The 22,999-nt window shown below is 45.1% G+C and overlaps 2 protein-coding genes across 14 annotated transcripts in view; one reads left to right on the forward strand and one right to left on the reverse strand.

The window, feature by feature from the left end:
• Nucleotides 1-4,041, forward strand: part of CALD1 (caldesmon 1) — a 184,163-nt gene extending 180,122 nt beyond the window's left edge. For all 13 annotated transcript variants that reach the window (XM_035127489.2, XM_035127500.2, XM_035127490.2 and 10 more), the window contains one exon: nucleotides 1,597-4,041. In XM_035127489.2, coding sequence (XP_034983380.1) covers nucleotides 1,597-1,625 — 29 coding nt within the window. In that variant the 3' untranslated portion in view covers nucleotides 1,626-4,041. The remainder of the gene's footprint in view (nucleotides 1-1,596) is intronic.
• Nucleotides 2,729-22,663, reverse strand: LOC118090994 (aldo-keto reductase family 1 member B7). Its single transcript, XM_035127505.2, has 10 exons — nucleotides 22,513-22,663; nucleotides 13,707-13,874; nucleotides 12,336-12,452; nucleotides 12,109-12,186; nucleotides 10,060-10,182; nucleotides 9,807-9,904; nucleotides 8,620-8,701; nucleotides 7,822-7,905; nucleotides 5,904-5,986; nucleotides 2,729-4,932 (listed from the first exon to the last, which is right to left on the reverse strand). Exons 1-10 carry the CDS (start codon nucleotides 22,576-22,578, stop codon nucleotides 4,890-4,892), a joined length of 942 nt encoding a protein of 313 aa, XP_034983396.2. The 5' UTR covers nucleotides 22,579-22,663; the 3' UTR covers nucleotides 2,729-4,889.
• Nucleotides 22,664-22,999: the final 336 nt, after the last annotated feature.

Raw genomic sequence — 22,999 nt, forward strand, 5'->3', positions numbered from 1 at the left:
CCGGGTCACCTTCAAAGGTAGCCCCACATAGAGCGCATTGCAGTAGTCCAAGCAAGAGATAACTAGAGCATGCACCACTCTGGCGAGACAGTCCGTGGGCAGGTAGGGTCTCAGCCTGCGTACCAAATGGAGCTGATAAACAGCTGCCCTGTACACAGAATTGACCTGTGCCTCCATGGACAGCTGTGAGTCCAAAATGACTCCCTGGCTGCGCACCTGGTCCTTCAGGGGCACAGTTACCCCATTCAGGACCAGGGAGTCCTCCACACCTGCCCGCCTCCTGTCCCCCACAAACAGTACTTCTGTCTTGTCGGGATTCAATCACAATCTGTTAGCCGCCATCCACCCTCCAACAATAGTACTATGTTTGCCATCTAGTTTCAGGTGCTTTGGAGTTGAGGTCCTCAACCATTTTTTAAAAAAAATTGAGGTGGCGTTTTTCTCTTTCCTTTTTAAGGGGGGCTTGGTTGAGTAGGGAAGTTGCTGCTATAAGGGGAGTGGTACCTATGGTTTCAGTATGATGGATCCTCTTCTTTCTCCAAGTCTTTTTTCACATTATTGGCTTAAAACAAGAGGTGGGGAACCTATGGCACTCCAGATTTTGTTAAGACTCCCAACTTGCACTGTAATCAGGGCCAGTGGTCGGGGGTGATGGGTCTTAAAATTTTAACATTCCTCATTCCTTAAGTGTTCATGCTTTACCCTTTTGATAATCAGTTAGCAGGTAAACAATACAGTGGATATTATTCGAGTTACAAAGCAGCAGATGGAGTGTGGAAGTGATGGCTAACTACTTCCAGACCTTAGAGTGAGCAAAGGGTATTGCTAATAACTGTCTGGAATACCTGGGCTCTTTGCAGCCTTTGCCGATTCAGCATCAGAACGCTGAATCAGCACGATGGGGGAGAAATGTGATTCAAGTTGCATTTAGAGGCCACTAATCCAAACTGTTTTTTTAAAAAAACACACGTCAACCAAAACAGAGCCACACCAGAATTTGTTCTCTGAATTTTGCAGGGCACTTTGCCAGCCAAGTAATAATGTGCACAAAAATGCATTATATCAGGAAAAATATAAATACAGTGATGCCTCGCAAGACGAAATTAATTCATTCCTTGTTTCGTTTTGCGAAAATTTCATCTTGCGAAGCGCAGTTTCCCATAGGAATGCATTGAAATTTAATTAATGCGTTCCCATTTGTCTTGTGAAGCACAGCCATAGAAAAATTCGTCTTGCGAGTCACCAAAAAAAGTGCGAACCCCTTTCGTCTTGCGAGCTTTTCGTTGCGCGAGGCATTCGTCTTGCGATGTACCACTGTATTAAGAGAAAATATGCTTCGCAAAAGAAAGTGTGTATTAAAAGTCATTTGCCCTAAAGTGCTGCTGAATTTTCATGGGGAGTGTTAAAAACACCCAGTGTGAAGAACTGAACTTAAAAACTGAGAAACTACAAGAAACCAGAGCTTGACAGATTCACCCATGCCGTGATCAGCAGTCTTTGTCACAATTTAGGATTTCTTGGTTATGCAAATAGGTCAGAGGAATGGCATTTTATTGTGAATCTATGCCACCCCCTAACTTCTCTTTCTTTCAGCAGGTTTGAGACAATTTGAAAAGGAACCCTAAGAAGCTCACCAATGATGCTGGACCAACTCGGTTTTTAATAACGGAAGTGCTAAATTTGTCCCTTTCCTTTTATATATATTTATGTTTGTTTACCAAAAGGCCTTCGGGGGTGGGTGGGAGGGAGGGCATTGAGGGTCCGCTGTGTTTTTTGGTGCATTATCCCATTTTTTTAAAAAAACAAAAGACACCATGTATATTAGCACTGTATTTAATAATCAGCCTTAAAGCATTCATCCTAATAGTAGTGCCTTCGAACAAGAGCTTTATTCTTAAAAAGAAATCCACGCTGTGAAACGAGAGACACTTCTACTGAGTAGCTCTAACCAATTGTGTGTCTGAGCAAGGCTGTGTTTGTGCCGTAGAAGAGCAGCGCCCTCTAGTGTGTACACCTCCCAAATGCAGTCCTAGTTCAACGGAATGATGCTTAGGAATAGGACTGCATCAGTCTGGACCACTGAGGGGGCGAAAAAATTAAAAGCATTTGATAAGTGGGTTTTAAAGGCAGAGGTGTAAACGACCTATTTGCCGCTGGCTCCTTACTGAACAGAGATGGGTTTGGCGTTAATTCCCTGTTGCATTCTCCCTCGGAAGCCCACGATTTGTGCATCTTCCCTGGGATGTAATCGCATATGGCATGGGTACATCACACCGATGCTCTGTTGCAACAGTGCCTGGCCCATTAACAGTATTTTTAAAAATATTGTTTTGCAGCAGGGCCAGGGGAAATGTGGCATGAGGTCAACCACACGGCAGGAGATGAGAGGAGGCAAGTGATTCCTCCGCTCTGCGAAAATGAATGCCACTGGGGAGACCACAGAAAACGGGCCGCTGTGGATCCCCCACAAATTCTACCCACTTCCACAGCTGGATTGAGCCCTGTTACTTTTTTCTTTCTGCACTTTAGATTGAGGCATGGAAGAAATACCTTTTGCTGACAATATATATATCCTGTACTTTGCCCATGTCAAATCGGCACCCAGTTGAAACCTGCTCTGTACTTTTAAGGTATCGTTCCTTTTCCCCGTTTAGTTTTAAGTTAATAACCTAAATTTGGATTATTGCAGTTGACAGCGGTACTGATAGCTTTTTTTCTCTCTCTCTCCTTTTTGTTGTTGTCATTTTGGTTACTTGCAATTTTAGAATATATGCATATAGCTTTACAAAAATTAGCTGTAAGGCACTACTAATGGTAGAAGGCTTTTAATACCCGCTAGAGTACTATATTTAGTTATAAACGTACATAACTAGCCAATATCACAACTTTTTTGTTTTTTACAAAAAAATACACACTTTTTATATTAAGATTTCATAATTGCCATTAAGCACGTGGCAAGAGAAATATTAGATTTTTTTTTAAAAAGAAAGTATCAGATGCCTTTTAATGGGTGATTAAAAGTATAGTTTTAAAGAGTGAGGGGGTGGGGTGGAAAGGGTATTAAGCGTCAACATAATGTCACTTGTATAAAACTATGTAGCTAATTTATATAAAACTACCGTAATTAACACACACGAGAAACGCATACACATTGTTGGCAACACACTATTTCTAACTTACCGCACGCTAGATTTGCCCTTTATCAGGTCTCTATGCATCTCGGTCTCTCTTAAAATAGGCATAGTCCAGCCACTTGCAGATGCACCCAACACCTCTGTCCTTCCTCCCCCTGGCCCTTGGTCAGAGGTCTAGTGCCATAGAAGGGCCTACGCACACCTCCGGCTGAACGCTCCAGTTATTTGTACTGCAGGGTCAAAGGCCAGCTGGGTTGTGGGGATGAAGGGGGCTCCATTGAACCCTGTGCAGACGGACGTTCTCTCCGAAAGAACAGCAGCTGCATTGGGTGCATTTTGGAAGCGGGAGTGTTGACGAAGGGGATGCTCACGCCCCCAACGCTTCCTCCCCAAATTCCTTACTTACAACCATATTATTTGACTTGTGTATATATATTAGCCACAAGGGTGACAAAAGTTAGGTTTGAATTTACATTATCACACGCGGTTCTGCTTTTACACCATAAATTAGACGGGTGGAGTAAAAATAGGCAACTCGGTTTACGGTTGTTCAGGTTTTCTGGCCCACTTCTCAGATGCAAATTATAGCCTGGGAACGGTTATTGCCTTGTTACTGCTTTTTTGTTTTTGTTGCCTCCATCTGCCGTTTTTATTATAAAAGTTAAGGTTATGTGGCACTATCCAAAGGACAGGTCCAGTGCTTTCCCCTAAAACCGTCTTGTTTACATATTGAATTTCACTTGGGCTTTCAGAATGAAATCATGCAGTGAATGGCTTTTGGATCCGCCTGTTACTGTTTGGTGGTGGTTTGTTGTTTTTAATACACTTTTTGGACTCTACATTCAAGTATCTGCAATAAAACCAGTATGTTGAACCTGCAATTCACAATAAATGCAGTATGTCTACCCGGTGGTTGGGTATTCTCTTCTCTGCTAAATAATTTAAGGTACTGATGGTGTGTGTGTGTGTGATTAGCCCCCTTCTGTGTGTAGCCATGGGGTCTGCTGTGCTGTTGACAAGAAAGGGTCACAGGCAAGAGGCTGCTCCCAGTGTTCATTGGATGAGGATAAACAGGATGCAATGGGCAGAAGATCTTAAACAGGTGGCATGAATCAGGTTACCCAAGTGTTGGTGTGGGAATTATTTTTATTCTTTCCAAAAGGTACACACCACTCAGTAACAAAACAGGTAAGGTGTTAGGACTTCATTGGCACCGAATGCACAACTGGGTAGTGCATAATACTCACCTTAAATGTAAGGCAAGCATTAGGGCCTAAAAATTCTTCTCTGGCTCAGATTTTAATCTGAACTGGAGAAGAAAACTCCTTCTCCCGTGATGTTCACAAACTGGTTCAAAAAAATCAGGTGGGGGAGCTATGGCTCTCTGGATGCTGTTTTTCTCTCAAGCCCACCCACTTACAAATTGAACTGGGGAGGGGGGATTCACCCAACGCGAGTGATGTTGCAGAAGCATCACAGTCAACAAGAACCCTCTAGCTGGGTCCTTGATCAACACTCAATACTTGGCCAACTTCAATCAGTAGATGGGGCGAGAGGGAGAGACAGATGAGGAAGGTAGCCTTTTTACAACAGTGGAGTCCTCCCTGGTTGTTCATTCCACTTGCTCTGAATATTTCTCCTCTTCTTTCGGATGAAAGGCCCAAAGTGGTTGGCTAAGAATAGGTACCTGCACTAGAGCTTCACGATGCAGGAGTCCCAAAGGCAATAATTCTACATCCAGAGCAGCTTCGGTTCTTAGTAATCAGCTTTGAAGGGGTAGTCTTTGTGATTGACACAACTGCAAGAACAGGACATGGAAAAAAGCTTCATGAGTTTGAATTCATGAAAGGTAAAACCATGGGGCGGGAGAGGATTATTATCATCAGTTTGTTACTCGCCCTTCACCCTAAGCTCCCTGGGCGGGTTGCAGCAATTCAAACACAACGCTAAGAGTGGTTTAACACAACTTTGTATGCTACCTACTCCAAACCCATCTCAAAGCAGAAAACGCAGTTACAGCATCCCACAATTTGTCCCCAAGAATGTTTCCATTAAAGGAAATCCCACTGTCCCTCTGATAATCAGTACCATTGTCCAGTAGCCCTTGCCCTTAACTTAATTCTACAGTTCGACCAAAATCTACCCCACTGTGATGTCAGCCCATTAGCTCTAGCCCCCCCCCCTTCTGTGTGGCAGCTCTCATTGCCTAAAGGTAAAGGGACCCCTGACCATTAGGTCCAGTCGTGATGGACTGTGGGGTTGCAGCGCTCATCTCGCTCTATTGGCTGAGGGAGCAGGCGTACAGCTTCCAGGTCATGTGGCCAGCATGACAAAGCCTCTTTTGGCGAACCAGAGCAGCGCACGGAAACGCCATTCACCTTCCCGCTGGAGCGGTACCTATTTATCTACTTGCACTTTGACATGCTCTCGAACTGCTAGGTGGACAGGAGCTGGGACCGAGCAACAGGAGCTCACCCCGTCGCGGGGATTCAAACCGCCGACCTTCTGATTGGCAAGCCCTAGGCTCTGTGGTTTAACCCACAGCGCCACCTATAGTCAAGCATTTTTCAGGCAAAATTCCACAGCATATGCGAAAGGGTTACTTTTTAATTATATTTGGTTGAGGAGGCTCTTTGTGTTTTTAAGAAAAGTTGGAAAGAATTTGGAACAAACTACTGGTGGCGCACTCCAGAAAAAGAAATGCTTTATAACCCCTCCTAAACCTCCCACTAAAAACGAGAGAGAGGAGCATGGAAGTTTGAAGCTTACTGAGCCATCACACAATCTCTCCAATTTTTGTTCAAGCCGAGGAGAGTCGCCATCTCTTCTTTAGTCAATTCAAAGTCAAAGACCTGTAATTAAAAAATGAAAAAAGTGAGGTACATTCCCCCTGCCCATGGGGTAAATAATGAAATGTCAAGGTAACCAGGGTGGGGGGGGGTGTGAGGTCGAGAGAGAAGGGGTGTGCAGTTTTAAAACAGAGAGCATTAATATTCCTACTGAGGAATGTGTTAAGTGTACATGGTCTGCAAGAGTAGTTGCTCCTGTGTGCATGGCAACTTCCAGAATGCCAGAGTTATTGTCATTTTATCACAGCCTTCTGCAAAGGAGCCCAGGGTGGCATCCTCTCTAAGGATATTTGGCAAAATAAAAAAATTCCTTCAGTAGCACCTTAAAGACCAACAAAGTTTTAATTTTGGTATGAGCTTTCATGAAAGCTCATACCAAAATAAAAACTTTGTTGGTCTTTAAGGTGCTACTGAAGAATTTTTTTTTATTTTGCTTCCACTCAGATCAACACGGCTACCTACCTGTAACTAGATATTTGGCAGATGTTGAGCTTCATGGCTGGGCCAGGAGTTGAGTGCAGGTCTCCCTGGTCAGAAGTTCAACTCTAACCACTACACCACTCTGGCACACACCACTGCCTCAGATGCAGTAAATTGTTAATTACCGGTAAGTAATTAATTAAGACTTCTTGCCTCACCACAAGGGCCCAGGGTAGATTACAGCAATTTAAGAATACAATATTAAGATGCACCTATGTGTGTGAAGCATTCTATAACTTAGGGACAGCCACAAATAATCATTTCTCCCACGCTGACCCCCCACCCCACCCCCGAAACTCTGTGAGCGGTAGAACTATCCAAGTAGGTTCCCTCTGCCAATCTTAACATCCAAGAGAGTCAGTGGGGAAGGAGGTGATCTTTCAGATTTTGGGGGCCTGAATTGTTTAGAGCTCTAAATCCCAAGGTGAGCACATTGGATTAGTGCAGCTGTTTGAAAAGTGGGTCTAAAAGGAACCCCAAGCAGCAATCTGGCCACTGCATTTTGGACCAGTTGAATAATAATACTAATAATACTAATAATAAATTATTATTTATACCCTGCCCATCTGGCTGGGTTTCCCCAGCCACTCTGGGCAGCTCCCAATTGAATATTAAAACAATACAGCATTAAATACTAAAAGCTTCCCAAAACAGGGCTGCCTTCAGATGTCTTTTAAAATTAGGATAGCTGCTTATTTCCTTGACATCTGATGGAAGGGCGTTCCACAGGGCGGGTGCTGCTACCAAGAAGGCCCTCTGTCTGGTTCCCTGTAACCTCACTTCTCGCAATGAGGGAACCGCCAGAAGGCCCTCGGCGCTCGATCTCTGTGTCCGGGCTGAACGGTGGGGATGGAGACTCTCCTTCAGGTATACGGGACCGAGGCCGTTTAGGGCTTTAAAGGTCAACACCAACACTTTGAATTGTGCTCGGAAGTTTCCAAGTCATCTCCAAAGGCAGCCCCACGTAGAGTGCACTGCAAATGCAAGCTAGAAAGTAATGACTGGGATGTTCAGAGGGGGCCATGCACTCCATGCTCTTTGATTATGGGAACACAGATTATACTCTCAGATTATGGGTTTGGTGTTGGGAGCTAGCAGCCAGCAGGGTGGCTGGACAAACCTATTAAGCCATTCAGCTCCTCAGAATCCTTTTCATACTACATCAGACCATTGCATCATCCACTGCAACTAGCAACAGAACTCCAGGATACCAAGACTTGAACCTGGATCCTTCTAAATGCACAGCATATGCTCTCCACACCACTGGACCACAACCTTTCTCAAACTGCTATTTGATTCAGGTGAGTGGTAAGTCCACATGGCTGCATTAAGAATGGGGCAGGGAGAGTCTCCTTTACCTTAAAATTCTCTTCCAGGCGGTGTGGTTTTTCTGACTTGGGAATGACAGCCACGTTCCTCTGGATGTGAAACCTGATCAGAACCTGTAGGGGCAAATCAAGACTTGTTTGGAAGCTGTGGCAATAATAATAATAATAGTAATAATAATAATACTGTCTCCCTATCTCCCCCACCCCTTTAATAATCTTGCCATGGGGATTGGCTGAAAGGCTAAATTCATGCCAGAGTCAAAACTACGCATCTCATTCTCATGTTTGTTTGTATGAACAGCAAACAGCCTCCTCAGGAGAAAGTAAGCAGTCCTACCAAGCCCAGATGGGAATCAACCGCTGTGAAAAGCAGCACTCTGCAAGGATCCTAATGCAATACTCCTCTTGCATTAGGAGCACAGCCCCCGATCAGCCCCTTTCTGGTGGGCTGATTTGGAAATGCAAATACAGGAATGGCTACATGCCTGGAATGAACCGAATCTGCACCCCTCACCCCACAATTACTACGCAGATAGATGCACCATAGTACAGTGGCACCTCAGTTTTTGAGCGCCTCGTTTGGCTTTCAAATGCCGAATACCCAGAAACGCATGCTTCAGTTTTCAAATGTTCCAGAAGTCGAACGGGTCTTCTGGAATGGATTACGTTCGAAAACCAAGGTTCCACTATATTTTCAGCAGAGAAGCTCCCACGTTGACTGAGGCTTCCCTCAGCTTTTCCACAGAGGTATCTGCATGCAAAAATGAGGCACCATCCAAGCTCAGGCTGGCTGCCTCGTTATTCACTCTTTGTCTTCAGCATATTTACCTGCGCGATGCTCTTCTTGTGCCTTGTAGCAATCTCTTTAACTGTTGGGTCCTCCAACAGGATAGGGTCCCCCGGTTTGAGACTACCAAAAAAAAAGTCAACACGCCCATTAACTGTGATTCCATGCCTGTGTATTCAGAAGGAAAGACCCACTGCGTTCAATGGGGCTTCTAGCTAAGTGTTGGATTGAAACTTCAAAGAGTTATCCTCTTATCTCTTTGGCAAATGTGACACTGAGTAGAAAACCTAGATGTTCTACATAGAACTGCAGCAGTAGCTGTTTTGCAGGGGGCAAAACTACTTCCAAGTAACACAATTCCCGTTTTTATTCTCATAGAATTTTGGGTGTTGGGAGGGAGCTTGGAAGTAATCTCATCCAACCCCTTGCTCAGTTCAAGGTCTGCTGTGCGGTTTGCAACTACAACAGCCTGACAGGTAGCTTAAGTTAGCCTCTGCTTAAAACACACACACCCCCAGCAAAGGTGAGCCTATCACCTCCACTGAACAGCTCTGACCATTAGGAAGTTTAGCCTGATGCTTACAAACGAGTCACCGTCTTCTAATTATTTAGAGGGTTGTCCCCTAAGAAGATGGAGCAGACTGGTTTTTCTGTTGCTCCAGGCCAAGGACTAAAACCAATTGCACTTCCTCAATGTTAGAAAAAACTTCCAAGTGAGAAGAGCTGTGGAACATCCTTTAAGGACATAAGAAAAGATCCCTTCTGCACCAGGTCAAAAGGCCTATCCAGTCCAGGATCCTGTTCTCACACCATCTGACCAGATGCCTACAGGAAGCCTGCAAGCAGGACACACGAGCACAACAGTGCTTTGCATTCAGTAGTTTGTATTTACAGGCAGACTGCTTCTGACAACACAGGTAGAGCAAAGCCATCGTGACTAGTAGCTGCCGACCTTGGAAGGCGAGAGATTTTCCTTTGCAGGAGGCGTTTAAGCAGAGTCTAGGCTTAGGGAGTCTGTATTTGCAAGAATAATGTGTCATGTAATATGAAAACCAGGTAATGCATAAATAAATACAACAGTTGGGAGATTAACTAGATAAGCTCCACAGACCCATCAATGACTCCATGGCCATATACACTTGAACACACAACATAAACAGAGAAAGCAAACAATCGGGACAGCGAATGTTATCATCCCACCAAAAGTTTCCATTCAAAGCAGTCTTACGTATGGGCGCCGAAAGGTCGGTAAGCAGTCACAGAGATCCCTTTGGATTGGCAGTAGTGGACCAGCTTCTCCTGGGTAAGGTACGGGTGGCACTCAATCTGCAAGCCCAAGAAAACTCTGGATTACTCAACTAGCAGGCACTGACACACACCTTTGAACTTTAGGGGAAACAAAACATTTTCGAACTCACTTCCCACTCTACACACACACACACACGAAGCTGGCAGAGATGCTAGCCCTACCGGGTACTCACCTGGTGGTTGACGGGCTTGTGCTTCAGGCCAGGTTTCTGCAAGAGCCTCTCGATCTGATCGTGGTTGAAATTGGAGATCCCAATGGCTTTCACCAGCCCACAATCCACCAGTTCCTCCATTGCCTAAGGGGAGAGTAGGAAGGCAGATGAAGTTCAGCTCCTATGTGCTGTAACAAACTTTCACACCTGAGCTATAACCACAGGTGGCAAGAGCACAGCATCCCTGGCTAAGTGAACCATTTAGACCAGGCATCCCCAAACTTCGGCCCTCCAGATGTTTTGGACTACAATTCCCATCTTCCCCGACCACTGGTCCTGTTAGCTAGGGATCATGGGAGTTGTAGGCCAAAACATCTGGAGGGCCGCAGTTTGGGGGTGCCTGATTTAGACGGGTGGAATATCACCAGCATGTCAAAAGCCATGATTAAGCTAGGATGACATGCAGCTGGAGATGTGATAAGGAAAATGCTTCTTTGAAACTCATGTTTATGCAATGTCCGACACTTAGAAATTTTTGGAAATACTACTGTGGGGGAAATTTAAAATTGTCAGATAATTACATCATTTCAAAATATATACCAACTATACGGGGTCAACGTATGTGGTCTCTCTGCGCCCTTACTTCTGATACTGATTCATTGGAAAGAAAATACCATTGCCCCTCTGATCAATAGATAGAAGACATGACAACTCTTGCAACATACAAACAAGTTGCTTTTAGATGCAGATTGTGTCTGAATAAATATAACAATGTTTGGGATCCATTTATAAAAAGCATGACGTGTTAATGATAATTTTATGTTTGTTGAAATAACTGTACTACTTACACACCCATATATTATATTGTAACACAATTTCATTGTTTCGTTGTGTTTTGTTTTTGCTTTTTTCACTTTATTTTCTCAGTGAAAATTTTCAAAAATACATACATACATCTATGTTTAACCCAAAGGGGTTAAGGTTGCAGAGGATGGGGCTGAAACAAAACCCAATTAATCTTCTAACCCAGGCATCCCCAAACTGTGGCCCTCCAGATGTTTTGGCCTACAACTCCCATGATCCCTAACTAACAGGACCAGTGGTCAGGGATGATAGGAATTGTAGTCCAAAACATCTGGAGAGCCGAAGTTTGGGGATGCCTGTTCTAACCTCCCAGGTAAGTGCTTCTCAATGATGCTCAACTCTGGCTGGTAATCCCTATACTTGACTGGAACTGGGAATGCCTGTGCTTGACTGGAAGATAATTCAATTAATGCACTGGTTTTTCTCACCATTAGAGCACTTGGGAGGTGAGGAGACCTACTGCTCGGCTGGGAGGAGACTGTTGCTCTTTGGCAGAGTACAGTGGTACCTCTACTTACGAATGACTCGACTTATGAATGTTTCTACTTACGAATGGAGCTCCGTCCGCCATCTTGGATGCAGTTTAGATAGGATTTTTTCTACTTACGAATTTTTAGATAGGGTTGCTTCTACTTACGAATTTTTTCTCCCAATGCATACCTATGGGATTCGACTTACAATTTTTTTCTACTTACAAATGTGCATTCGGAATGCATTAAATTCGTAAGTAGAGGTACCACTGTACTTGCTTTGCCTTCAAAAGATCTCAGGTTCAATCCCTGGCATGTGCAGGTAGGACTTGAGAAGATCCCTGGATAGTCACTGCCAGTCACTGTAGAGCAGGGGTAGCCAACATGGGGTACTCCAAATGCTAGGACTCCAACCCCCATCAAGTCAGCACGGCCAAAGGGCATGGATGATAGGAATTGTAGTCCAGCAACGCTTAGAAGGCCTTGTGATTGCATGCCTCCAGTAAGGCATCTTCCTGTGTTAATAAGCTTTGCACTTATAAAAAAATAATCTGGCCTCCATCTTCATCATCTCAGATTGAAAAAGGGATTTCAGGGAATAGAGCTGCAAATGAGAAGACCTTTGTCCAAAATCTTCGTGGGCTGCTTCGAGTTCTGTAGCATCCCTGATTTTCCTGCTCAAGCACAATATGTAATTCATTGAAGCACCTTAAAAATGAGCTCAAGTCAAGCTTACCTCCCAAGTGGCCAGATAATCCGTGCTGCTGGGGATGACCATACCCTTCTCATCACGGGGAGATAAATCCTCTCCGGCCTGACGGAGAGAAAAGTGCAATTGTTATGTTTCTGTCTGTTGGCCACTTCCCAATGTCCCACCCAATGTCTCTTGGGAGGGATGAAAATCTTCCTGCAACATCCAAGGCCCACTGAGCAGAAAGGGATGAGGAGGGGCTTCAGAGTTACCTTGAATCCCATGGGAAAGTGCATGAGATAGAGGTCCAAGTAGTCCAGCTTCAGGGCAGAGAGAGAATCCTGGAATGATGCCTTCACTAAGTGCTTCTCATGGAAAGTGCACCACAGCTATGCAGGGGAAGAAGAAATTCCTCAGCACATTGACCAGTCTCCTCTGCGGAGTTGGCAGAAAACGTCACTTTCAACTCCGATGAAGAGTCCTTAACCCAAGGAACCGTTGCAGACCCCAGGCCAGGGAAAGCCAACATGGGGCCCTCTAGATGCTGTTGGACTACAACTCCCAAAAACGTCAGACAGAATGTCTAGTGGGATGATGGGAATTGTAGTCCAATTCTCTTCACTCAAGAAGTATAGCAAGCCCTCTGTGTTACATTTTTGACATTAGTCGAACTTTCTCTCTCTCCCAACGCTTCCCAAATTGGTCTATTTCTGCACTTTTCAATTCTCATTGGGATTTGTTTGCATGCAAATGCTGTCTTTGTTGGGATCCACAGAATGCTGTGTGAAATAGTAAGTCTGCAGGCCTGAGTGTACTAGTAAAGTGAAACTGGCTGATGCAATACTTTCTGTAGAAGTGCTGGGTCAGAATGACTCCGCAGTAATTTGCTGTCAGTTGATTGGCTGTCAGTGGTTTAAAAGGAAAACCTTTCCTGCAATGATGGTGGTGTTGTAGAAGGGTGTGGTCAGTGAGAGGTCTAGAGAGTCTATGAACTGCTTGTGTATGAACTGCCTGTAGATATTTGTATATAGCTCACAATAAATATACTGCACTAAAGAAACTGGAACTCTTAACATCTCTGCTAAAGCGCCGTGAAGGAATACGCGACAGTCTTACGCTTCATATTATTTTTTTCTGCACACTGCTTGGGTATTCTCTGAATGCAGAGCAGTTTGCACATTATGAAATAAATATATAAAATCTTGGGGGAAAGCTAGTTTAGGACTAGTATTATCTGACATGCCAGTTTCCCTTGTGTCTGTTTCTTCACAATGGCCTTTCCCTTACCCTCACCATGAAGAAGCATTCAGACATGCATCTCACAGCACTTTCTCTCTCTCTCTCTCTCTCTCTCTCTCTCTCTCTCTCTCTCTCTCTCTCACACACACACACACACACACCCCTGTAGCCAAAAGGGGTAATAGTATAGGAAAATAACATTCTGTTGATTGTACTCAGGACCAATCTATACATTGTTGGCCATGCTTTTTATTTTAAGCGCTCAAACCAGCCATGTTTAATTTGAAGTGGGGAAAGGAATTAGGGCCCCATCCAGAATGTGCTCCCAAGACGGTTTCTCACTGAAAATCAACAACCTCAGGCAGGGACTCAGAGGAATCTTCTTGCTGCAATAACAACCTTACCTTGCTAACAACGAAAAGGTCTTCCCGTTTCACAGCCCCTTCCTTGATTTTCTGCTGGAGGGCACTCCCAATCTCATCCTCATTCTTGTAGTAGCGGGCGCAGTCGAAGTGGCGGTATCCGAGGTCAATGGCGCATTTAACGGCTTCTCCTACTTTTCCAACAGGTGCCTGAAATACAAATTTTTTTTTTCAAGCACCAAAACAAGCATTGCCAGCCTTTGAAATGTACCAAATTGCCTTCTTTCCCCTAAAACAAACTAACATTCCCAATTCGAATAAATGTCAGATATACAGTGGTACCTCTACTTACGAATTTAATGCGTTCCGAACGCACATTCGTAAGTCGAAAAAATTTGTAAATCGAATCCCATAGGAATACATTGGGAGAAGAAATTCGTAAGTAGAAGCAACCCTATCTAAAAATTTGTAAGTAGAAAAAATCCTATCTAAACCGCATCCAAGATGACGGACGGAGCTCCATTCGTAAGTAGAAACATTTGTAAGTAGAGTTATTCGTAAGTAGAGGTACCACTGTATTACCAACTGGATTTATTAAACATTTTCAAACATTACTACAAAAAGAAAAAACCAAATATTACCACATACTACCCTGCCACCCCCACTCCGAATATATATATATTTTTCCACAATAAATGAGCAATGTGATTTACAATCTGGAAAACAATTTTCAGAAGAAGAATGAAAAGGATGACCAAGTTGCTAGCTTCAAAAAACTTGCACAAAACTAGTTCCAAATAGGTAAAACAATTTGACACTGGAATGCTGGAATTGCTTGCTGGGGCCCATTAGATTTCAGTTATGCTAACCTGGGTATAGAGTTGATAAGACAAAATGTTAATCTGGGCCAAATATTCCAAACTTCCACCCACACACCTGGTACTTCGCAGAGCGGCACAGGCAAAGGGGCAGATTTAGACTTGCCATCTAAATCAGCATTTCCCAGCCTGATGCCCTCCAAATGCTTTGGACTACAATTCCCATCATTCATTCTGAGGGCTCCTGGTCAGGGAAGGCTGATCCACCACAGCTCTGCTTCTAACTCTGAGTCAGCAAAAACCATGTTAGCCAAACTTCCCCTAGACCAGTGCTTCTCACACAGTGGTGATGGGACCCATCGGATTTAGAACTCAGGGAATTAAACCAGGCAGGAAAATTTCATCCGTAGAACCGGCTCCCCATTTCAGAGGTTATGCCTAAGAATGGCAATGGTGGGAGGAGTCGCCTGACCCCATTTCCTCCCATGCTTGCCTCATTGGTGCAAGTGGTGCCTGAATAGGGGTAATAGGGTAAAAGATGAAAAACGGGGAGGGGATGTTAGGCAGCAGAGGAAGTTCAGGCCGCCTTATGACAGGAGGAGGCAGAAACATACGGCGTCACTGCTTTATATTTCTAAAATTGTTTCCATTACTTTTATGAGGCTGAACAAACAGTGGGCTGCATCAATAGGAGTATAGCATCTAGATCAAGGGAAGTAATAGTACCACTGAATTCTCCTCTGGTCAGACCTCACCTGGAGTACTGTGTCCAGTTCTGGGCACCACAGTTCAAGAAGGATACTGACAAGCTGGAATGTGTCCAGAAGAGGGCAACCAAAATGGTCAAAGGCCTGGAAACAATGCCTTATGAGGAACGGCTTAGGGAGCTGGGTATGTTTAGCCTGGAGAAGAGAAGGTTAAGGGGTGATATGATAGCCATGTTCAAATATATAAAAGGAGGGAGAAAGGTTGTTTTCTGCTGCTCCAGAGAAGCGGACACGGAGCAATGGATTCAAACTACAAGAAAGAAGATTCCACCTAAACATTAGGAAGAACTTCCTGACAGTAAGAGCTGTTCAACAGTGGACTTTGCTGCCAAGAAGTGTGGTGGAGTCTCCTTCTTTGGAGGTCTTTAAGCAGAGGCTTGACAGACTTATGTCAAGAATGCTTTGATTGTGTTTCCTGCTTGGCAGGGGGTTGGACTGGATAGCCCTTGTGGTCTCTTCCAACTCTATGATTCTATGATTCTAGTTTTGATTTCACAGAATGAGAAAGGCAACGTTTTCCTCTTGGCGGTGCTTCCACAACAAGGCCACGGGGAAAGAAATTTGTGACGCTGACCCAACCTCAAACACAAATTACCGTGAAACAACTCTTAGGCTTCCCAAAACCGGATGATTCTAACTAGGAATTCTCTATGAACTATAAATTGAGGGGTGTTGTTTGCAGTTGATGAGGCCTTGACAACTGTTTTGTCAAAGCCTGTGGGGAGCTCGGCCTCACCATCAGTCTGGAGAAGGCCAACATCCCGGGTCAGGACATCACCAGGTACTCCACGCATCAGCGCTGGTAACCACACGCTTGAGGTGGCAGGCAATTTTGTCTATCTGGGTTTCCCCATAACCAGGAGCCTCTCCATCGACGCTGAGCTGGACAAGCATATTCGCAAGGCAGCTACTGCAATGGCTCGCCTCTCCAAAAGGGTACAGGAAAATGTGGTGCTAACTCCCAATACCAAGATGGTCTTGCGTGTTGTGCACACTGCTTTATGGAAGTGAGTCATGGTCACTCGACGCCTTCCACATGTGCTGCATCAGGAAGGTTTGGGGCCTCACATGGCAGCACAGAGTCTTAAACAAAGATGTGCTCTCCCAAGCCCACATTCCCAGCATGTTTGCGCTCCTGTCTCAACAAAGTCTACTCTGGCTTAGTCATGTCCACAGAACAGAAGATGGCAGGATCCCCAAGGACATGCTCTATGGGGAGCTGGCACCAGGCCTGTTGGCAGACCAACTCTGTGTAATAAATATGTCTGCAGTTGTGACATGAAGGCTAGCGACATCAGCCCCACTGTGTGGGAATCCCTTGCAGACGACCTCAGACTGCCTGGTTGTGTATCCACAGCAGTGACCAGAAAAGGCATGACGGCTGGGAGGAGAGCACAGAGAAGAAATGTCCTGGTGCATCTGCAGCAGCACAACCAGATGCAGAAGAAGAAGAATTTGATATCCCGCTTTATCACTACCCGAAGGAGTCTCAAAGCGGCTAACATTCTCCTTTCCCTTCCTCCTCCACAACAAACACTCTGTGAAATGAGTGGGGCTGAGAGACTTCAAAGAAGTGTGACTAGCAGCTGCATGTGGAGGAGCGGAGACGCGAACCTGGTTCCCCAGATTATGAGTCTACCGCTCTTAACCACTACACCACACTGGCTCTCTACTGCAGGCGCTGGAACAGTTTGACTTCACCCCCAAAGGCACACTCCTCCACTGTCTCCTGAGACAGACGGACGCCAAGAACAACAACAGTTATAAGGCAGTTTCCTTATACTGAGCCAGACCCATTGGTCCACCTAGCTCAATACTGTCCACACTGGCTGGCAGCAGCTCTCCAGGGTTTCAGGCAGGGAATCTCCCCCTGTCCTACCTGGAGCTGCTGGGCATTGAACCTGGGACCCTCTGCATGCAAGACAGAAGCTCTACCGCTGACCTATGCTAGGTCGTTGTAGTTTTGATAGGGATCTGGGGGCTATCATCCAACTGCCTGTTCAATGTTACAGCATCCCTGGCAAGATGGCTGACCAGCCTCTGTTCAAAGCTATTTCCCATCATTTCCCAAAGCAGTCTAGTCTACTATTGAACACCTCTTAAGAACACTGTTCCTGATGTTTAACCAAAATCGTTCTTCTTTGCCATTTCTACCCATCAATTCCTCTGCAGCAACAATGAGCAAAGTCCACTGTGTGTGTGTGTGTGTGTGTGTGTGTGAATGTGGGACGGATAATTTGCCAGCACTTTGCTTTTTTGCAAGTTCATTAGTACAATGGATGGGTGCCAACTGGAAACCCAGTGTTAGCCAAGCTTGGAACTTCAAAGCATTTAGCTTTTTTTTTTTTAAACCATTTAAAATTTTTATATCCTGTTTTTCACTGTCTAGGTCGCAAAGCGGCTTACAATGCCAGAAATTATACAATGTAAAGAAATTCAAAACATAAATTGAACCTCAACATTCAAAACCCTCGGAAATTTTAAACATTTTAAAATTGCAATCAAACGCTGTTTACCACAAATACTAAGCATATTTAAGATTTGTCCTAGTGTTGAAAAACACATTTATTAAGAAACCAGAATCCTTTCTATTGGGTATAGTCGGGAAAGAAATTCCCAAGAAAGATGTAACCTTTTTTCTGTATGCCACAACAGCGGCAAGAGTATTATTAGCTAAGAGCTGGAAAACCCTAGAGATACCAACAGTGGAAGATTGGCAAATGAAAATGATGGTCTATATGGAACTTGCCGAGCTGACCGGGAGACTGCGTGACCGGGGAGAAGGAGCGGTGGAAGAAGACTGGAAAGATTTTAAAATGTATTTTTAAAAGTACAGTGGTACCTCGGTTTACGAACACCTCGGTTTACGAACTTTCGGTTTATGAACTATCCTAACCCGGCAGTTAGTAAACCGAGGTGCTGGAGGCCTACTGAGCGTCCGATGCCTTCGGGGAGGTTTGGCCTTTGCTCCGATGCCTCCTGGAGGCCCGCAGCAAAGGCCCGGCCTCCCCGAAGGCATCGGAGCAAAGGCCAAACCTCCCCGAAGGCATCGGAGCGTCTGATACCTTCGGGGAGGCTGGGCCTTCGTTCCGATGCCTTCCGGAGGCCGGGGAGCGTTTCCGTGACTGGGCTGCAGCCGCGAAAGTGCTTCCCGGCCTCCGCAAAGGCATCGGAGCGAAGCCCCAGCCTCCGGAAGGCATCGGAGCCGGGACTTCGCTCCGATGCCTTTGCGGAGGCCGGGGACCGCTTTTGCGGCCTCCGCAAAGGCATCGGAGCGAAGTCCCGGCTCCGATGCCTTCCGGAGGCTGGGGCTTAATCCGTTCTAGACAAGGAAAAACACCCCCTAAAGCAGCAGGGCCTTCGCTTTGATGCCTTCGCGGAGGCCAGGGAGCGCTCCCCGGCCTCCGTGAAGGCATTGGAGCGAAGGCCCTGCTGCTTTAGGGGGTGTTTTTCCTCGTCTAGAACGGATTAATCAACTTCCCATTACTTTCAATGGGAAAGTTCGCTTCGGTTTATGAACACTTCGGTTTATGAACAGACTTCTGGAACCAATTGTGTTCGTAAACCGAGGTTCCACTGTATGGTAAAATTGAGTATTAGGAGTGGATTTAGAAGTGTATAGAAACTGCAGGTTTGAGAATTATGTTAAATAAGTTGTTAGAGAGATGAAATTGGAAGGAGTTCAAAATTATGAATTAGAAATTGCTAAAGATGAATAGAAATGAACCCCAGATAGGGGGAATTTGAGGAAGTCGCCCCCTTAGAATGTTAAAGGGAAATGATCTATTGTATTTTAGTTTTTCATTTTTATTGTACATTTTTTATGATGCTTTATGTTAGTGATATGTTTGTTATATGTGTGGCTGGTTGTGTTTAATTATAAAATGAATAAAAATTATTTAGAAAAAAAGAGATTTATCTACTGAATGCAAATATAATAAGCGGGCTACACTGGATCACGATAATAATAATAATAATAAATTTTTATTTATACCCCGCCCTCCCCAGTCAAAAACCGGGCTCAGGGCGGCTGACACCAACAGAATTACAATAAAACATAAAAACAATTAATTAAAATACAGATTAAAATATAGTATTAAAATTTAAAGTGCAGCTTCATTTCAAGTAGTCCATAGATCCAAGCCATGAGGGAGAAAAACACAGGGGTCAGGCTGAGTCTAACCCAAAGGCCAGGTGGAACAGCTCTGTCTTGCAGGCCCTGCGGAAAGATGACAAATCCTGCAGGGCCCTGGTCTCCTGGGAAAGAGCGTTCCACCAGGTTGGGGCCAGTACTGAAAAGGCCCTGGCTCTAGTAGAGGCCAATCTAGCCATCTTATGATCTAGAGCACTGGGGGGGGGGAATTCTCATGCCAAGTGCAACGTCCGCAGAGGAAAATTGTTTTGAATTGGAAAATGGGTGCAGGAACATTTTCAACCTTAAAATTTACCAGGAATTCCACATCACTGATGAATGTTCGAGAAGAGTAAAGCCAGGAGTGAACTGCTTTATGTAAAGAAGAAGAAGGAACCTTTTACCACATGTGGTGGATGTGCCCCAAAGTAAAAGACTTTTGGGGAAATATTTACAATGAGTTGAAAAAGGTGTTGAAAAACACATTTACAGTGCAACCTCGATGTATGAACACCTCGGTTTACGAATTTTCGGTTTACGAATGCCGCGGACCCATCTGGAACGGATTAATTCACTTTCCATTACTTTCAATGGGAAAGTTCGCTTCAGTTTATGAACGCTTCAGTTTAAGTACTCCGCGGACCGTCTGGAACAGATTAATCCACTTTCCATTACTTTCAATGGGAAAGTTCGCTTCAGTTTATGAACGCTTCCGTTTATGAACAGACTTCCGGAACCAATTGTTTCATAAACCAAGGTACCACTGTATTAAGAAACCAGAAGCCTTTCTACTTGGAATAGGAGGGGAGGAAGTCCCCAAAAAAGATATTACTGTATATTCCTGCGTATAAGACTACTTTTTAACTCAGGAAAATCTTCTCAAAAGTCGGGGTTCGTCTTATACGCCGGGTCGTATTTCTTATACGGTGAGTATATCCCAAACTCTATATTTTAACTGGAAAAGTTGGGGGTCGTCTTATACGCCCAGTCGTCTTATACGGTACTTTCTTTCTGTATGCCACAACTGCTGCAAGGCTACTTGCCAAGAATTGGAAGACTCAAGATATACCAACGATAGACGATTGGCAGATGAAGATGATATGACTTTATGGAACTTGCCGAATTGACTGGGAGATTCTGCGACCAGGAAGAGGAGACGGTAGAAGAAGATTGGAATAATTTTAAATTATATGTGAAAAAATATTGTGATATTTAAGATCCCTTAGGGAAGTAAATATAGACTTTCGGTGTAAATGAAGAATGTAGGTTAAGTATAGAATGTTTCAGGGTGAAATTGGCTTATTTGTAAATTGTATGAAATTGCCAAAGATGAAAAGAAATGAAATTCAGATGGAGGGGACTGAGGGAAGTCACCTAATGATGTTAAGGAAAGTTATGATTAAGAAGTAGTATTTTTGTTGTTTGTTTTATTTGTATGTATAAAATGAATTTACAAAATTGGGGGGGGGGGGAGTGAACTGCCTTGGCTTACAAATTCTGCCACTAAACTGAACCTAATGGGGTTGCTGTTCATTTGGGGTCATCGCAACTACAAGGAATACTTTTGTACCTCACTTGATGACTATGAACTTGGAAGGCTGGAAACTGCATGGGAACTGGCACTTCTGAAAAGCTTTGTGGGCGAGTTGATGAGAGGAGAAAGGAAAATGCTGATATGAATTCTGCATTGGCCATTCACACAGGCAAGTCACCAGGTCCAGCAAAACACTTCAGTGGTCATGTCTGGCAGCAAAACGTCTGAACTGACAACTGAGAACCACTTGGATCTGAGGGGCTATGAGGCGACAAGAGGAAACGAGTTCTATTTGTGAGGATGCTGGCAACGGGCCCCATCCACAAATGCAAATTATCACTGGGAGCGGCAGGCAGGCATACGGTATATAGAATCATAGAGTTGGAAGAGACCGCAAGGGCCATCCAGTCCAACCCCCTGCCAAGCAGGAAACACCATCAAAGCATTCTTGACATATGCCCGTCAAGCCTCTGCTTAAAGACCTCCAAAGAAGGAGACTCCACCACACTCCTTGGTAGCAAATCCCACTGCCAAACAGCTCTTACTGTCAGGAAGTTCTTCCTAATGTTTAGGTGGAATCTTCTTTCTTGAAGTTTGAATCCATTGCTCCATGTCCGCTTCTCTGGAGCAGCAGAAAACAACCTTTCTCCCTCTTCCATATGACATCCTTTCATATATTTGAACATGGCTATCATATCCCCCCTTAACCTTCTCTTCTCCAGGCTAAACATACCCAGCTCCCTAAGCCGTTCCTCATAAGGCATCGTTTCCAGGCCTTTGACCATTTTGGTATATGAACGTGCATGCACAAAGTACGATTTTCTTCTCTCCCCTTCTCCTATACTAGGTCTCGTGTCCATCCAATGAAATTGGCTGCCACCTGACTGAAGATAATAACAATAAAAACTAAAAAAAACTTTCGATATCACGGCGCAGAATAAAACTCCCTGGACGCGCAGTCATAAGATAATGGCCCAACCACTGCCTTGGATTGCTTAAAAATGGAAGCAAGGCAACTTTGGGGAGAATACGCCTCTCAATTGCTAATAAGCAAAACCGGAACTGCAGCTGCTTTGATAACTCTCAAGCGGGCGGAGTCTCACGTGCAGGCACTCCGAGAAAACGATCTGCACGTGAGAACGAGGCTTCTGTGTTGTTTTTTCACTGGCCGAAGCAGCACAATTCAAAGGAAACATTTGTCCTAGAAACGCACCCGGTTTTGGATGGACCTTATATTACCCGAATCGAGCTGGATATAGGCAATAAAAAACAGAGGAGAAGGGAAAGAGTTGCATGGAAGTAGCTCCAAAGCGCTGCAAGGCCGGTCTTCCTTTCCCGGCTAAGCTGAGCAAACGTGCGGAAACGCACGGCGGCTAAGCGCTCCGCCGGGCAAGCGGGTCACGCGCCGACACCGCGGGTCTCCCTCTCACTCCAGCCGCGCAAGGAAAAGAAATAAATGGAGAAAAGGCTTAAAAGGAGCCAGGCGCGCAACTCCCGACAGCAGCCCGGGCAGCCTTTAAGGCGCCGCGCTGCAAAGTACAAACTGCAAAAGCAGCCGCAGCCGCGAGGTCCCCGCGCCCGCTTTGCCCCCCAGTACCTGCCAAGTGCCCAGCCCGAAGAGGGGCATCCTCGCCTTGGTGCTCAGCTCCAGGAACGCAGCCATGGCTCTCGCCCTCGGAACCTCTTCCTTGCCCCGGGAACAAGCAGCCGCTCTGCGGGTCTCTCTTCCCCGTGACCAGCCTGGCTCCGCCCCGGCTCGGCAGGAGAGCGCGGAAGCGCGGCGCGTATCGGGAGCGGAGGGCGGGTCGGAGACGCACTGCTTAAGCGCGTGTTGCTGGCGTGGTCCGGACAGGATCCATGCAAACGCCTGATTTGTTCTGTGTACTATGACAACCCCCCCCCCAAAAAAGTTTTCATTGCAATGGAAGAAACGGGTTTAGGAGAAGGGGAAACTGTCTGGAGCAGGCATCCCCAAACTTCGGCCCTCCAGATGTTTTGGACTACAATTACCATCTTCCCCGACCACTGGTCCTGTTAGCTAGGCATCATGGGAGTTGTAGACCAAAACATCTGGAGAGCCGCAG

Source organism: Zootoca vivipara, chromosome 10, assembly GCF_963506605.1.
Source record: "Zootoca vivipara chromosome 10, rZooViv1.1, whole genome shotgun sequence".
NCBI classification, from domain to species: Eukaryota; Metazoa; Chordata; class Lepidosauria; order Squamata; family Lacertidae; genus Zootoca; species Zootoca vivipara.